This window comes from Falco biarmicus, chromosome 6 (assembly GCF_023638135.1).
Source record: "Falco biarmicus isolate bFalBia1 chromosome 6, bFalBia1.pri, whole genome shotgun sequence".
Taxonomy (NCBI): Eukaryota; Metazoa; Chordata; class Aves; order Falconiformes; family Falconidae; genus Falco; species Falco biarmicus.
In genome coordinates this window covers 71559293-71577648 of record NC_079293.1, presented here as the reverse complement: position 1 = coordinate 71577648, position 18356 = coordinate 71559293, and the positions used below count along the sequence as shown (strand labels likewise).

Below are 18356 nucleotides of genomic sequence, written 5' to 3'. Positions count from 1 at the left end.
GTTCTCAACTCCAGGAGGTTTTTTCTACAAAGTTGCTTTGCTTCAGATTTAATGCTGTTAAAAGCACACAAGAAAATTTAACCCACAAAACAAGTGCCGTCATCACTTGTGCTGCTTCATGAAAATGTGACATACACGACAGGAAGAGGTGGTTGACTAAGATAACTGTTTATAAGTGTGAAGAGGAACAGGCTAAGCTGTAACCTTGCTCTTTTGGGTGTAAGCAAAGCCCTGGGATGATGCCATTGTAGATCCACATTAATTACTCAATAATTATCCAAGAAGAGAAACAAAGCATTTTTGAGACAAGATATTAAAAGAGGTATTGGATATCTATAGTTTTAATTTTTAAAAATACTAAGTATTAGACTCTTCTGTCAGTTCTCCTCTTTTACTGACTTTCAGGAGTTTTCAGAATTTTCCTTTTTAATGGGTCAGCAGCTTTGGGTATCTGGAGTCCCTGGTCACAGTTCAAACATGGAGTGGCTTAAAAACATAGCCTTTAGAGGAGAATAGGGCCTGACAGAGCTGAATTAAAATTGCCACGAATCAGGAATTCTAAATATTTTTATTTTTTATCTTCTCTGCACATTTCCTCTCTGAGGAAAAATATAGTCTTCTGGCAATGTGCTACAAAGTCACAGACCTTGTTTGTTTTCCTTCTGGTTGCGTGACTCCTGCGTGCCTGTGACTTCAACTGGAGGTGTCAGTAGTTCTGAATAATCTCGTGGTTGGGATCCTTTATAAAGGTGCAGTGAAAATGGATCTGAATCCTCTAAGGATCCTGCATAGAAGACTGAAATTTAATCTAAGTATGTGATAGTTTGGGTTGATGTGCATTACCAATGCTGCCTAATGGAAACTGGTAGAGTAGCCGTCTTGGTGAGATCTGCACTTAGTGGTCAAACCTTTTCCTGTTTTGAATATATTATTTTTAGTAAGGGAACTAGCACATTCCTGTGGGCACGCTAAGGGCATTAGTGGAATGCTGCAACACAGAATTACAGAATCGTTTAGGTTAGAAAAGACCTTTAAGATCATAAGTCCAACCTTAACCCAGCACTGCCAAGCCCACCACTAAACCATGTCCCTAAGCGCTGCTTCTGTGTGTTTTTTAAACACCTTCAGGGATGGTGATTCCACCACATCCCTGCGCAGCCAGCATTTGCCAACATGTTTAAAAGTGGTAACTACTGTAGAGGTTGCCTACTGGAATTTAAAAGGAATGTAAACTTCCATCTCCAATTTTGATTTTTGTGGAAGGTATGCATGCAAATAGTTTATTTTTGAATATCCACCCCATCAGTTCTTTTTAAAATTGCCAAAAGGATTAGTTTCAGTAATAATTCTTAATGGAGAGAAAAAGCAGTGGTGCTGTTCCGTCATTAGACTGCTGTACATCACTGCTAAGATTACATCAAGAATGATACATCTGCTGATGATGTCTCCATGATGAGAAGGATATGGAAATAGTGAAGAGAAATAAAGGTCAGCCACAGAAATGGTTTTGAAGCTGAAAAGCAAGGCTTATGATGTGAGTTGTGAAAAACTCCAATTATAATTCTATATGAAGAGAAGATGGATATGCAACTCTCCTTGTATGTGGAGAAGATTCCTGCTAGAGTGGCATTTTAGTTTTGCAGAGAAAAGTGTAATGTGGAAAGACTGAAGTCGATGATAGAGAATTTCATCTCTAAACAAAGGATTGGTTTGCTAGCTGTAAAGTTCCTTGAAGTATGGAGCAACTTCCCTGGGGACTGTTATATTTATTCTATCTGGAATCTTTAAAATGGGTTTAGGTTTCTTTTTCAAAAGCTTAAAAGCTGTTGGGGAGAAGTTATTTGACCTGTATGTGTGGAAGACATTTTTAATCTCATAGTTCTCTTGTGCAACCTCTTGCATGACAGGTTTTGAGCTCGGAGGATTGCTGGTATTGCCCTCAATGTGTTAGCAGCCTCTTATGTACTGTATTAAAACAGTTATTGTAATATTTTTAAGGGTGGATGCAAGTCATCTGTGCACACCAGGACTTCTTCAGTACACAGTTGACTAACTGTGGGGTTTTTTGGTTTGTTTTTTTTGTTTTTTTTTTTTGTTTTTTATATTATGCTTTTCTGGAGGGTGGTTACAACTAGAGAGGAAATGTCCAAATGGCAGAACAATGTTTGAAAATCCACAGAATTACGCAGACTGGGGATGTTTGAGGGCACAGGGGCTGCTGGGGTAATGCTGGCCATATTCCAGGGCAGGAGGTGGCAACCATGGTATGTCCTTGGCTAAGTCTATGGGAGGAATTAGTACAACCCAAGAGAAACGGGTTGTTAGATTTAGATGGGTTTGAGGATCCGATGTCTGTACTGCAGACATTTCAAGGCTTCTTGTGTCACATTAGCTTTAGTCTGGCCCCATGGGCTGAGCACCCATGTGCAGCTGGAGTATATTAGGTGCATTTCTGGAGTGAATCTTCCAGCTTAGTTTTATCCAAGAGGAATCAACTCCATGCGCTTAGAGACCATTTCTCTTGTGAAACAGAGCAATTAAGTGGAGATTATCACAAGGTTTGCCTGAAAAACATACTCCTCCTCTGAGCTAAAATGCTTAATGTGGATGCACTTTTTATCACAGCCATGGGGATGAAATTTTGGATTGAATTGTCTCCAACTGCTTTGAAAGGGACTTGTTATCTCTGAGATAAAATCCAGGAATAAGCAATAAAGATGAAGTTTGACAGGTAGGAGAACAAACCCAGAAGCAAGCCGGCTATATTGTATTACAGTGGCAGACTAGACAAACCTTCCAATAACACTGTACTGTGGGGTAAATGATACTCTGTTCCCTTCAGTGATTTATCAGGTGTGTTTTGAATTACAGATGATCCCTTGCCCTTTTGCAAAGCCTTGTTGCCTGCATCTCAGACCAACTCTCGATACAGAGAACATGGGGAAAGAGCTGCCTGCTCCGAAGAGCTGTACTGATCCAAGTATACGGGCAGAGTTCCTGGCATAATGTGGCCAAGAACCTGAAAATTAGAAAAGTGTTTCCAGAAATTAGAAACGTCAAATTCTGGACTGGCCTTCCAATGGCAGTAATAAGGCAAATCAATGTTGTGAAATGAAATGACCAGTGTATTGCTGAGCGCGTGGGATTGGCCTCAGTGACCCAGATGGTCCCTTCCCAATAGAATAACGATTAAACTATAACTTACAATAGAAAATAGTTTCCAATATGAATTGTGTTTATCTTAATATCTGACTTTTTTTGAAAATGATTTGACTGTCTAGCCTTTATGAATTGTACAATTGTGGGGTGAAGGTAAAATGTTAACTCATTCAGGAAAATTTGCTTCCATTCATACAGAGTCTGAGATGTACTATTCCTATTCTTATATTCTCAGAAAAATGCCTTGGTGAATAAAAGCTTTTTTATTAAATTCATGCCATCGTATCTTCTTTTTTACATTTGGTAAAGATTAATATTACTCTGTCTTTTAGTCATAAAAGAACACGTCCTTATAATGAACTGTGACAACAGAGGGGTGGATAAAGAACTTCGGTAGACTGAACTGTTAAGTGACATAGAAGATAATATGCAATCCACTATCCTTGTATCTTGTTCTTTTATAACTGGAGGAAAAATAGAGGAAAAAATATTTTTATTAACACCCCCCCCCCCTCCCGACCACCACCACCACATTGATTACAGAAAGTTTATTTGAATCACTGCTGCGGAGGAGTAGGGTACATGTGTGACCGTCTGACCCTCTTTTCCTTGTAGTGACAAAATGGTAACATTCTCTCACTGATCACTGGAGCCTGACGGAGGAATCATTCTGCTAAGATGTCCTCAAAACTGTTAATTTATCCTGCAGTTCCTTTGCTAGGTGAAGACTGAGAAGACTTTGGAGAAGACATTAAGTATCCAGAGCATTTTGGACGTATGTTTCTCTCTTGTTTCTTCTTCATCTCCTTCTGCCCAAGGGGGGAAAAAAGACTTCCAGCCTGTAGCTCTGTGTTATGACTGAAAGAAGCTTCTGTGGTTGTCCCTCCTTGTTCCCAGTAACTTCTGAAAAAGCTGGCCAGCTTTAAGCAGATTTGAAGGAAGGATAGCATAATTTGAAGGGCAGAGATCAGTGAGTGCTTACGTGGATGGAGAGGCAGGGAAGTTCAGTCCTTCTGCTTTATGGGTAGTTGGCAAACTGATCCATATGTCCTTGTGGCTCTCTAATCAGCAGAATCGTGGCCTCAAACTCGCCTCAATATGTTTCTTCAGCAGTAAAATATGGGGTCAAATGACATTTGAAGTCGAGCTGTGATCAATGAGAAGGTGGAGGGAGCAAAGTTGACAAATCTGTAGGAAACCAGGCTTCGATGGCTTCATTTCCCCACACAATGTCCCCGTTAAACATGTTAGTCCACACATGATGCAACTGTAGTGTGGACAAGTCATGGACTTCTCAGGTGTGAGGGTTTGCTTCGTTCTAACATGTGTGAAATCAAACCAGGCTTTCCACATTAAGATTTTCCAACGTACAACTGCAGAGGCGTTCTTTACTCTTTGCCCCCTCCTTCAGCATCAATCTCCAAAATGCATGTTTTCCCCTAATTCTCATACACTAAAAAAAAGATTGTAAAAAAAATCTGTGAAGATGGAAGGAAAAATAGTGGACACCTAGCCAGTTCAACATATTTTTGTGCTCAAATACTGTCTGCATTTGTTCAAGTTTAGCATGATTTTTACGTCTTAATTTTACTGTGGCTGGAAGTGTCACCCTGAATCCAAATAACTGCCTGGTTTTGAAGAGACTGAGTTTGGATTTGCTTATAACTTTAATCTCTAAAACTACTGAAAGAATGATTTTAACTTGGTAGTCTTTGTTTCTTTTGATTAAAGATGTGTTTAATTCTTCTTAAAAAACTTTTTCAATGAGAGATTATCATTAAAATGACTGTATTAAACTCAACATCGTGAATAATTCATGATGCAATTTTGAAAAAAACCCTACAATAATTAGTTTTGTGTGATAGGAAAAGCAGTATTTTCATATTTAGACAGGAAGTGAACATTTATTTAGATACACTATTAATGGTTTACTAACGTATGGCATAAACTAGTGTTTGTAATTTAAAAAAATGACAAGTTAATTTGAAAAGCAGCCCTAAGATGCAAACTTGTACGTTGCCACCTACGTGATACAATTGATTACTTTGTATATTTATGCATTTGCTGTTAAGTGGGTGGTTTTAAAATGTGATTGCACGTTTTAAATTAGACTTGAGCCCATCATGTTGCCTTTTATGATTTTTTTTTTTTTGCATCTTATTCATAATATTTTGAGTAGTGATTTCTACAGTTTTCTGAGGACACAATGACAATTCTCATTAATTACTTCCAGACTTGTAGACAACTTTAAAGAAGTTCTGGGATAGTTGGATGGAGTTATGGTATGTCCTCAAGATACTACTTTTCTGAGCCTGGGATTGGAAGCTGCCTAAATATTGTGGTACGAATCTTGACCTACATCTTCTCAAAGGAGACTGTCTGGCAGTTTTGAGTCAAGCCTGTCTTTTTTTCTTTTACTAACATCTAGAGAAATCTGCTCACTTTCTCAAACACAGAGTAAAGAACTGCTGAGTAAGTATCCTGAAATTCTGTCCTGTCCTAAATCCCACATTTTTCAGGATCCTGAATTTCTATTTACTCACTGAGTCAAACTGAATGGCATTTTTTCAACTTAATGAATCACCATGTGCACAGCAAATAAGACAAAACCAATTATTTCTCTTTAAGTTGTGATTGGCAAAGCTTCCAGGCTTGCTGGCAAAGCTTCCAGGCTTGCGTAGAAAGAGGGGCACAGATATTTTTGCGTACTCTCTTGACCTCAGTCCTTGGGCTGCTGGATGTCGGCATGTGTTTTTCAAAAAGCTAGTAAGATGAAATGTAATACTACTTGCATTTCAGCTATTAAGTATCTGCCACGTGATCCAATTAGTAGTTTGTGGAGCCTAGCTTTACATCCTGTGCTCAGATAAGTTTTGGTGAGTTACTTTGATCTTCTTGGCAGTCTGTGGGAACAAGCACTTTAATAAATCAGCTTGAATAATAAATACAACACATTTATTTATTTATTTATCTGTAACAAATATATTACTTTTAATAAAGCTGCTGGAATACATTTCTGCATTGGTGACCATTAAATGGTACAAGGTTTAGTTTGCGCTGGGTGGATAAAGCCGTTGGTTGTGAGCTGTGAGACCAGAAAGGTTAGGAGGTGAGCTGGGAACCCAGCTTTGGCTGAGCAATTGCTTGCATTCTACCAGTTGTAGCTGCAAAGAGTTTGCACAGTCCATTAGTTACGAGTAGGTACCACGGTAAAATGAAATACTGAATAAAATCCTATTCACAAAACAGAGCTGAGGTCCTGCCAGAAAAATACTAATGACACGTTTGTGTCTGTATCATGATGCATACACACAGTGGGCTTGCTGTAATGGATGTGGATAGGTCACAATTCTGGCATTTCCAAACTTTTGAGCACCTGATTTTGTGATTTTAACATCACTTGAATGTATTATTTGACTAGATGGTGTGAATGCCGTGAAAAAGGGTTTGTTGAAATGCAGTCAATGGCTCAGAGCAGCCGATAGAGTTTTTATTCATATCTTCTAGTAATTTGAATGGCAGGCATGTCTGAACCTCACAGCGTGCTGTGAGCAGCGCACTCGATGTTTTTAATATGAACAGTGGCCCAACACTCAGGCTTTGCCTTTCTCTGTTAAAATACTACTGTACAGCACTTAGCTCAAAACCCTTTAAAAGCTTTCAATTAAGTAAAGAGTTCAGCACAGGTCTGCGTTCGTAGAATTCTTTCCCTGCTATCTGGAATTTAAGATCCTTTTCTATTGGCATCTGTCAAAATGAGTTAGCTGTGTTTTAATTACGCTATTAACATCTTGAACAGTACCTGGACGTTTGGCATGGGAAGTAAGGCAGAGGTGTACTGTATTATTGCTACAAGAGTGTTGAAAATAGCACCGGGATACCTAAATTATTAACAAGTATTCTTTTTAGTGTGTTCTTTCATGTCTTCATGATGATTTTGGGATGACCTCGTTAGTGACTGGTACCTAGTTTAAAGACCTGGGAAAGATTTTGTTCTATCAGCTAGGAAGATCCACTATTGTTCTTTGTACTGCGTAGTTTTCTGTATCATGAAGAGGCTGTGAAATGTTAGCAAATAATTTTTTTCTCTGTTCCATTAAAGGCATCATCAGAATAGTCTTCGCAGCGGTTTTGACACCTTTTGTAACTTCATATTCTGCGCAGAACAGTGCATACTCATTTCATCAAAGCTTATATATGCAAACTTTTGTTGTGCTAATGTAAGCTCCCTCAGGGTTCTCTGTGGCACTAGCACAAGTTTTAACATTTTGACTTCTGCACTGCTGGATTTTGTGTATGTCACCTAAAAAGCAGCAAGAATTTTGTTTCTTTTTTGTTGTTATTGCTAGTTCTTTGTTCCTTCAAAGGCTTTTCAAGGCATTTGCCTCTATTTTTGTGGATGCACTGATTTTTTTCCATGATTTAAAGTCAGAAGAAGATTTTCTCTGTTACTTTTTGAACTGACAGGTTCTTTTTGAGCTTTCAAAGGCACTGCAAGATACAGGGTTGTGTCGTTATCAACACTGTCGGATTCTTTCTGCAATAACAAAAGAGCCATCCAAAGACTCTATAGCAAGATGAGAATTTATTGTAGATGTGCAGAAACCCTGCCTAAGATTTCTTCTCATTGCTCCTGGTGTACCAAGTATCAACATGACAATAGCGTTGTTAAAGTAGTACATAGAAGTCATATTGCCTATGCAAAGTAAACTGCCATTTCCTAGTGCAGGTATGATAGCTCCAGGAAATGATGTAGCAGTATAAAAAATATTGTCATTTTTGTATGTAAAATTTCTACAATATGGTGGTAGTGGCTTGATCTCGCTTCTGCTGGGTTGTCTCTGAACCTTCCCTGACATTTGTGTTCCAGTGGATGATGTGTTCTCTAAAGCTGGAGTCGTGTGGCAGTAAAGGCTGCATTAGGGTTAGAATTCCTGCAGGAGGGGAAAAAGGAAACATTGGAGCAGCAAAGCAGTTAATATCAAAAAGGTCAAAAGAGTAAGGGTTTTGCAACACTGTTAAAAAGAATCAATGACAATGAAAGCCTTCCCCCCCAGTTGAAAGGGGAAACCTACAATATTTGGAAACCACAAAGTGCTAGGTTTCTTCTGTAATAAAAATTGTGAGCATACACCATCATAAGTGACATTGAAGATACTGAGATGTGAGAGCAAAAGCATGTGATTTTTCAGATAACCAGAATGTTTAGAAGATGGCAAGCCCAGTGTGACTTCATTGACTTCAGTGGTTTTAGCTTGTAAAAAGGTCTGTGTCTCTTTGATACGACATAATAAATAATCCAGTCTTCAGTGCAAGTTAGGACTTAAAAAAATTTCTGAGTTAAGTTCCAGGACTGAGGATCTGATTTGACTCTTCATTTTATCAGTTGTGAATTTTTGACAGCTTACAGCCTTAAAGCTGAGGTTAAATGTGCCAGCAAGATACAGTGTCATATTGTGAGATTTAATGTTAGTAGAATGAAGATTAACTTGTTCCTTCTGCTAAAAACAGATTGATAATTGCAGTTCAGCTTCTTAAAAACATATATTTTTTCTGTTGCAAGTGCTTTTACAGTACATCTCTGGGTTACTGAGCACGTCATCCTCTAAATTTGACTCAGTGTAGTTACAGAGAAATACTGTATTTTCCAGAGAAATATGAAGTATATTAATTTTCGGTTTCATTGGCATGTTCTCTTAACTTTGCCTAAGTAACTACTGAGAGCAAAATGATTACATTTTAAAGGTGGGGAAACCGTTACTGTTCTATATAGGTGGTAAATATTCACTCTGCTATATTTACAAAATTATTTACATGTTGTTTATGTAAAACTTCCTTTTAGAAAAAGAAATTGTGTCCTTTCATAGTATTTAACATTTCTTCTCATATGCTGTGTTTTGCATATAGATGGTTTCTTTTTCTGGAGAGGGTTGTAAAATTGAATCTCACTTCAACAAAGTCAAGGCAAATTTTCATTTTAATTCTGATGGGAACAGGATTAGGCCAGTATATCCTAGATTCCTTTTAATTTGGTGATTGATATTTTAAACCAGTTGGAGTTTTAAAAAAAAAAAAGTTTGAAGACTGAAATTGAGTTAATTGCAATAGGTAAATAGATGAATGCATGTTTACTAATTTTGTGAATTTTACAGAAAGAGCACCTGTAAAGTCACAATGAGGGGATCTTTAAGCATATGTCTTTTAAGTTCTGTCCCAGGCAAGAGGAGCAAATGAATATGCACTGATGTTGTTTTTATAAAGCTAAATAAATAACTTGGAAGTATATTCAGGGTAATGATTTTGGAAAAAAATATTTGGGATATGGATTGCTATCACTTCCTTGCTTTCTGCAATTTTTATTCTCATCTTTCAGTGTTTTAGTGTCATTTTCTGAATAGCTTTAATTAGATTTATGTTGGAGTAAAACATTAAAATGCTATTTGCAGAGTTTTTTTCCACAGCAGAAGCCAATAAGGAACGTTCTCTCATTTGCCTTTCCGTGTCATTGTCTGCAGCAATTATGCAATTCCCAACTAGAGGAAAAAAGTGTTGCTAAAGGAGATAGGATAGTCGTTTGAGCAGAGAAAATGGCATTAAAACTGTGAAAAAAAGAGGCAGAACTTTGTAAATATACTTATTCTGCTTAGCTGTGTAAAACTTTTGTATCACTTTACATTCCTGCATGAGTTATTTATGTGAAAAACAGGCATCAACTCTGAAAATACGATTTTAGAAATGATGCTTCAGTATTGGTGCAATATCCCAGTGTGCTGTATGCCGTGTATATAAGGAGAAAGGGTTGCTGTCCCAAATCAGATCAAGACAAGCAGAAGCATGGGAATGGAAAGAGAGAAAAGTAGTTGCATACTAGCTGTGCTCATGCTAGTAAATTACATAGTGCTGGGGTGTGGGGCTGAGAGCTGAAATTTATACTATGCATAGTCTTCACGTATTCTCTGTACTCCTACGGATCTCGGTCCCACCCAACTAGCATTTTATCAGACAGTCCCTGGGCACATTTTGGTTGTGCAGACAAGAACCACTGAAACAGTCTTGCACCCATTTGGATACAGCCTTCCTGGTTTGAAAGGTGAAAGAGGTTAGTTTGGATGTGGCCAGACTGGCGTCATTGCAAAGAAAGGGCCACGTTTTTTTGCAGTTTGCTGTGATAGTGGTACCTGGATCATTCCCGAGGTGAAGAGCTGACGTCATTACCACCACCTCTTAGTCCTACACATTTACCCAATCATTAAAGTGATGTTTAATTTTCAATTGCTTGCCAAGTCTATGGAAAAATTGACTTAGGAAAGAATTTGGAGAAAGAAGGGAGTGCTGGGATGCTGTGAGTGCAAAATGCAGCATAAAATAAAATAAAAAAATACACACGGGGAAATAGCCAGAAAGTGTGTGGAAATTCACATTGTTGGCGCATTACAATTGTTAGCAGTCACAGTAATAATGTTATAGTAGCAGCTGGTCAGAGAGTTTCAGAAGGTCGCACAGTTTGTTTGAAAGTATTCAATACAGGAAGTTTTAATTTGGTGTCTGTAGTAGGATCTAACAGGAGAATTCAGGGACAAGTAGTTACGGTGACAGCTGTGTTTTGTGTGGAAGGGGAAAGTGCAATGTGTGAATCTGGGAGGCAGTTGTGGATGGAAATTGCATGGCTTTGCTCTAAAATGTAGCTATAAAGACAGAAAGGAAAGATTATCACTGTTGGAGAAAGGGGAGCAAAACTCCTCCCTGGAGTGGAGATGGAAGCGAAGGAAGTAGGAGTGGGCACTGACTTCGACTATGTATTTGTATATATATTTGTACACACACAGAGAAAATACCTAACCCATGTAAATCAGACTTAGATTTTGCCATGATGAGATGGTGGGATGGGGCAGACAATGGGGACCTTCAACTGATGTAACTATCGTAGCCACATTTAACTTAATGGATCTACACTGAATTACTTCAATTACTTCCTAGCTTAGAAGCTTGTTACTGTAAAACGTTTACCTGGTTGCCCTGATTCCAACTGTGAAACCCCCAAACAGGTCAATTTTTGAGCAAACTCTTTTCAAAGGTATTTTTTCATTAATGACAGTGATTAAAACTTAAGATCATCTTCTCTAATTGATCTCATTAGAGGAGCAGAGACGATGGGCATGAGAGATGCCATGGAGATCTCTTCTTATCAACAGTGCTCTGGCAAGGAAAGACCATTTAACAGTATACATTTAAAAAAGTCCCCTGTGTAGAAAGTGATGCTCATAAATTTTGTTTCTTTATGATAGAGACCTTGAATGAAATAGTTTGTTGTTGCCAGAGATACACGGTTAAAGGTTCCTGCCATTTTCCTTTTGATATGAGAATCTTAGTTAATGAAACAAAAACCTAGCACATAATTATGATTGCTTGAGCTTTTACAAGTCCAGCTTTCATCATGGACAGAAAACTCAGATGCCATTGCCAGGTAACTTTCACATAGTCATCAAAATAAAGTACATTTTATATTTAATAATTGTCACAGATTACTTTAGCCAACATAAATTATTTTGGTCACTTCTATGCTCGTATTTACCTGAATTACTTCCTGAGTTCACATTCTTCCCTCACGTTATGGTATTGGTAGAATAAATAGAAGATACTTTTCAGCTAAACTTCAGTCTATAAATGGTAGTCTGTGTTGATCAAATTCTTAATAAAATATTGTAGTTCTCAAACAGCCTCACTGAAAAGATTACCTGAATATATACATTCCACATTTTTGGTGACATTGTTCTGTATTAATATTACTCCAGCACAGAAATGTTAAGAGCATTTCAGGCTCAGATGCTGGTGCTGCTTTTCAGAATGGGATACAATAAATATCTTCTTTCAATGCTTCTGTCTTGATTTTATTCATAGCTGTTCAGCTATAATAATAGCTGGACAAAGTAAATTTTTAAGTCTTCCTATCTTAAGAGGCTGAAAGTTGTTTGGTTGCCATTTGGGTTTATTTATTTGGCACCAGGTCATTGTTAAAGTTCTATAAAACTGCTATTTTTGCTCTTTACCAGTATTCTTTTCTGCTAAATTCTTTGATTTTTGTCATACCTGCATGGTTCTGTGTGAGTTCCTTTTATACGTCTTAAAGCTTCTTGGATTTAAACTGAGCCCGGGGGGTGCCTCTGGGGGGTGATGTGCAATCTGGGGGGGCAGGTCTGCTCTTCATCTCTCTCTTTGAAGAGCTGAGGCACCATGATTTAACTTTTCAGTTATTTGAACTTTGCTAGTGTAAACTCGCCATCCTCAAGACTCCTGTCATGTCAGCCCTGTAGGTTTGTGGTTGAGGGACTTGTGATAGGTGAAGCAAACAGCGTTTACATGGCTTGGAAGGTAGACAAGCCCAGACAAAACCAGTAAATTCTGGCAACCCTTTCACATCTGACTTTCTCCATTGTCATTGAGGTTACATTAGGTTGCCAGGGTCCTTTTCCTGCAGCTCTGGGGTTGTTGTCTGAAAGACGGTGGTCCTTCTTTGTCTTGGTACAGCCACATCTAGTCTTGGCTAGCCTCTCAGTTGGAAAAGAAACCCCTTTCTCAGCCCTCTTGTAGGAGTGTTGCTTTGTTTTCTGAGGGTAAGAGGCTCAAGAGACATTTTGGTGTTTTGTGGAGGGACTTATTTCCCCCAGCTCTTTTCAAAGAATTACTCTGGGTATTTTTCTTTGAATGAAGGATCATTAAAATTTGAGAGGTGAATGTTGTCTCCGGCCTGGTGGAAACAGAGTCGCATTGGATGGAAGGGACCTCCTGAGGCCTTTAGTCCAGCATCCTGCATTTAGAGCAGATCGCTCAGGGCTTTGACTATTAAAGCACCAGAGAGGTCCCACTGTCTTTCTGAGCCTCGCCCCCAGCATTTGAACAGGTCTATGATAAATTTGTTATTCTTTCTTATTTTGAGCTGGAATCTCCCAACTTGACTCTGCAGCTTCTTTCTGTTGTCTCTGCTCATTTCAGTTTGCACCTGCAAGAAGGGTTTGGTTTCATCTTCCCTACACCCTCCAGTTAGATAGACTGCAACAAGATCAGCTCTTAGCCGCCTCCTCTTAATGACATGCAAACCCAATTCCTTCAGCATCCCCTCATGTATCCTGTGTTGCAGACCCCTAATGAGTTTGGTACTCTATACAGGGCTCTGTCTGTCTGTCTGTCTATTTATGTACCTATCAGCCTATCTACCTATATTTTGGTAGCCCTGTATATATGCAATCATACCAAACTGAACGAGGGGAGATGGAGATGAGAGATGAGGAAGAAATTCTTCCCTGTAAGGGCGGCGAGGCGCTGGCCCAGGCTGCCCAGAGCAGCTGTGGGTGCCCCATCCCTGGCAGTGCTCAAGGCCAGGCTGGACGGGGCTGGGGGCAGCCTGGGCTGGGGGGAGGGGTCCCTGCCCGTGGCAAGGGGTGGGACTGGGTGGTCTTTAAGGTCCCTTCCCACCCAAACCGTTCTGTGATTCCATAATTCTACAATTATAGCAAACACCTGATTCATTAAAGCAGTGGGTAATATGCAATCTAAGTAATCCTGTAATAACACCTTTACAAAATCAAGCTGTACATGGACTATGTAGGTGGAATAACACTTTTTTTTAAGTTGAAGGGTCATTCTTAATGCAGTTTGAAAGAGATTTTGTACATTTTGTAAGTGTTTAATATATAATTTCTAATTCCATGTCTGTGTGCTATTTTCTTCTTTTATAGTACACATCTTCCTTGGTTACAGTGTTTGTCTCCATAAGCAATGCATACAAAGAGGATGACTGCAGTCATATGTTTTACAAATGCAAAATATCAAGAATTAATATTTGCTCTTGGAAGCTGAAGTTATGGAAATACCATAAAATAAACATAGAGCAAATGAAAAGAGAAAAAAATACAAAGATATATATGAATGTGTATTTTTTTTAAACTACCAGCACCTGGAATGAGCTTTCAGATGTTAAATACCATAATGTCTTCTTATTACTTTTATTTTATTCTTTTGCCTTGGTCATTAGAAGAACAAATGATGATGGTATTTAGAGGCTGAGCAGTGAGGATCAGGAGATTGCAAGTAATATTTGCAAGTCCTTAAAGATGAAGGTAGCAGAAAGCCAAATGGTTTCCAAAAAGGGACATTTCATGGAGTGATTTATCTGATATGGCATTGCCATTTGTTGTATAATTTCAGTCTTGTTGCTATGGGAACCAATTTTACTGTTGCAGTGATTCTTAATCAGGATTTGTTGTTATACCATTTTTACCACAAGGCCTTATATCCTTACAGATTAAATCATGGTTCTCATTGACAGTGGTGTACATCAAACATTATTGCCAGAAATAAAATCAGACCAACCTTCCTGTCACTTTTCTCGCCATTACCAGAGTCAGAGAGCAGAAGCTTAAGTTAACTTTTACAGGAACTCAACGATTCTGCTTCAGTTACATTTGTCATGCTTGTACAATTCCAGGAAAAGGGTGGAGAAAAAGAAAAAAAGAAGAAGAAAGCTTCTGCCTTACAGTATAATAATTTTATTTTTCATTTAAGTGGAAATGAATTGAGTACTCTGGAGATACATTTTCTACATATTGCTTCTTTAAGCATCTCTTAAGGTAGAGGTAAGCTTAAGGTCATCTGAACTTAAGAACTTTTTTCCCTATCTACTGAAAAGAGAGATATATTTGTATTTATGGAGGGGAGGATTCAACATCTAAGTTTAGATATCTTAGCAGTATAAATACCCTGTATCTTTTCAATCCTCCCTCTGGATTTATAACTGTCCCTGCAAAAAGGGTGTTGGCAGGAATAGGGACAAAAGCACGAATGCAGTGTAGATTCTGTTACCTTTTGCTTCAGGACACTAGGGACAAAGAGCGTGACTTCGCTGGTCCTGGTCCTGGTCTGTTCTCTGTAAGGTGATTAGAAATGGTAAGAATTATTCTTTCTCCAAATTTACTCTCTTGGTGACCTGAAGAGCTAGGCTGAAGTATTTGTCTGGACATGAACAGCTGAAAGTAATGAAGATATGCATTTCTGCTTGATTTCTTTTATATATCTTAATAGTTTCTTTGCTACCAAAAGAAATCATTTAAGTTCTGAAGCAAGCCATTGGTAAATTGTAAACTGATGAAACGCTGCACTCAAAATTCACAAAAACTTGAAAAACATATGAGAATGGTTAACTTCTCTATTCGTATCAGCTGGTGGTTTATGGTGGAGCATAGTGATGACCAATATTGTTCAGTGTTCACTGGAGATCAGTTTAATGGAATCATTAAACAAAATGCTTTTCTGAGTCCAAAACTACTGACCTCTGATGGCAGAGCTCCAGTTCTTCGCTCCTCTGGTCAGCTCCTTTAACTTGCCCAATGAAGAGCTGTCAACGCAAGATTTGTGATAGATGGTGAGATAAAATTATGTGGATCACATCATTTGAGTACAGACTGGGCTGGGGATTGTTTTCCTGTCTTTCTCTATTATTTGAGTGGCATTTTGGCAGAATTTCTAAAGTGCTAAACTAGAAAGATGCAGAACTGCTAGCATTGTTCCCAGATTTATGTTTATCTGATAGTATATTATTCAGTATGATACAACCAGGTAGCATTTTATGTGGTGTTCCACAAACCCCCTCATACTCTTGGCTTTTTCCTGAGAAACCAAATTCACAGCTTCTCTAATTTCAAGTCAGCCCCATTGAGACAGGAACATCTATGTAACGGTTTTGTTTTCACTTCATTGTATTCCAAGTACACTGAGGGATGCCGAATCAAAATATTAGCAAGGTGCTAGTCACATTGTTTTGATCCCTTTCCTGATTTTCTTTCTCCCTTCTTTCTCCTTTTTTCATGTTCGCTGCTGCCGATACCCAGCCCCCACTATAATTCTGATTGGCTAAATTAATTCTGCAGCATCCTGCTGTGAATAATTATGTTCATCCAGTGTGGAGCTGGATGCCTTTCTCTCCCCCCTCCCCCTCCTTGCCTAAATTATAATGTGACAATTGAAGCTCACAGCTGGCTCATCAGAGGTGGCCAGTTTGGGAATTGGCACATCTGAATGTGCCTCTCCGTTAACTCTCTGCCTTGATTGCTTAAGACAAGACATATGTAAACCCCATGATTATTACCATTTTGTGCGTTTCACAAAGATACTGCTTTAAACTGCAAAGCTGTTGTGTTTGTTGGGGGAGGGGAAATTACAGGAATTTTTCTCTTCCCCTCCCCACAGTTCCTTCCAACAATAAATAGCTGTCAGACTTATGTCAAGAATGAAATTATAGGAGCACATGAGGCCTTGATTACATTGTTTTGGATAGATTGCTATTAGCATACTGAAATGAAGTCTAATTTTTCAGTGCTTTAGCTCAGTCAAGAATCAAGTGACAGAGGAGGGGGAAGGGATATCATCTACAAGAAATGAATGATGTAATTCTGTGCAACCGTTCTGTAGCCTGTTTCAGTTATCAGTGGTTAAAAACAAACATGATATAAGTAAATATATTCTGCTGAAATGTGTTATTAGTTGGGAGGTAAGGCAAAGCTGGCGTATTACTGAACAAAACGTTCAGGTTAGATGTCATTCTTTGTGATCTTATTAAAGACATCTCAAAAGCAAATTGGTGTATATTTAATCCATCCTCATGCAGCTTCTAGTTCACTCAGTATGTTTGTATTTTAGAGTTGAAAATATACTAGTTTTTTATTAGTTGCTTGCATAATTCATAGCGTACAGCCCAGCCAGTTTCGGCTACCATGCGTCCTCTGGTGATGCATGCTTATTATCAGATAATGTGTAGGGCAAGTGCCCTTGTTGTGTTTTTGTTATTTACAATTTCTGATGATGTGCACACATTGCTCCCTTAGTTTGAAAATCTTTCATTTTGTATTCCATGAGTGTCCAGACCTTTCAATATTTTAGTATCTGGGGCTCCTAAGATGGTAGTTTTATTAGTCATAGAGACCTTGTTTTAACTACCTCTGTTTTGGTGGGGTGGAAATAAGTAAAAATGGCTTTGACTAATTCTTGAAACAATCAACCTGGAGTTCGGAAAGGGTCAAGACACATTTGGGTTTACTGGGACAGCCGAGAGCAGCAAGAAGAGAGCGTGAGCTGTGCATGAAGATAACGTCAAAATTCTACTTGCATGAGCTTGAGTTGGCCATGTTCTGAGTGGCAGAGTAGTGAATGAGACGCGCAAGACATCCAAATCAAGCATTTAAAAAGGATTTATACGACAACATCATGAATTTGCTAGATGACATATACTATGCAGAAATTTATTAGTGATATGTTAGACATTTTATCTTTCTAATTTGAAATGCTAAGCGCTTTATTCTAACTTAAATTAGTATAACTACATCAGCTGCAGAGGGACATGGTAATTACAACTAATTCAATCTGAAATATCCCTAAAATGAAACAAAATACCTTGCTTATTCTTTAAAAGGCAGTTGTGAGACGTACTGTTTTGGAGAGCTCGTCTTTCTTTAAGAAAACACAGTTTACTTTATGAAATGAAAGTTCAGAGTCCCTTGGTTCAGTGGCTCACGCAACCTGTGGAGCTTGTTGGCAAAGGCCACTGCAGAACTCAGAAGGTGCTTAGAGAAATTCAGAGAAGAGAAATCCATTAAGAGCTGTTAAACAATAAAAAGAACTGTTGAACAATAAGTATCACTTCTAAGAGTTGTCTTTGGTGCAGATAAGTGTAACCGAGAGAATCTACGACACAAGACAGCACAGTGTGCTTACACTGTTACACTGGGCAACATCTAAAGCACTGTTAAAGAAAGGGACCAAGATATACTTTTGGTCAGATCCAGTATGGATGTTCTTAGGTTTATATGGAATACTGAGCATTTTGCATTATAGTTACTATTTTCGTAGGGTCTGTCTTTATGTGTGCTCCAGGTGGTTGGTATTAAATTCTAAAGCTTGTCTTGCACTATTTCAGTACATTGGACTTTCCTGAATGATTCCAATATAAAGGTGAAAAGACAATGCAGAAGATAGCTCTTACTAAAATAGATATTAGTAATTTCCATGTTTTAAATGGTTTCATTGCTTCAGTATTAGGTGCAGAGAGTAATGGACAGAAAGGGAGAAAGAGGGAGTATAAGGTGGTGTGGAACCAAAGGGCTTTCTAGGTCAAAGCTGATGTCTCCACTTGTGCCCAAACTCCCTTTGAG

The 18356-nt window shown here is 38.4% G+C and overlaps 1 protein-coding gene across 1 annotated transcript in view; it reads left to right on the top strand.

Moving 5' to 3' along the window:
- Positions 1–3397, top strand: part of LOC130151921 (mitochondrial peptide methionine sulfoxide reductase-like) — a 54683-nt gene extending 51286 nt beyond the window's left edge. The window contains exon 2 of the mRNA XM_056344719.1: positions 2872–3397. Coding sequence (XP_056200694.1) covers positions 2872–2975 — 104 coding nt within the window. The 3' untranslated portion in view covers positions 2976–3397. The remainder of the gene's footprint in view (positions 1–2871) is intronic.
- The last annotated feature ends 14959 nt before the right edge of the window (positions 3398–18356 follow it).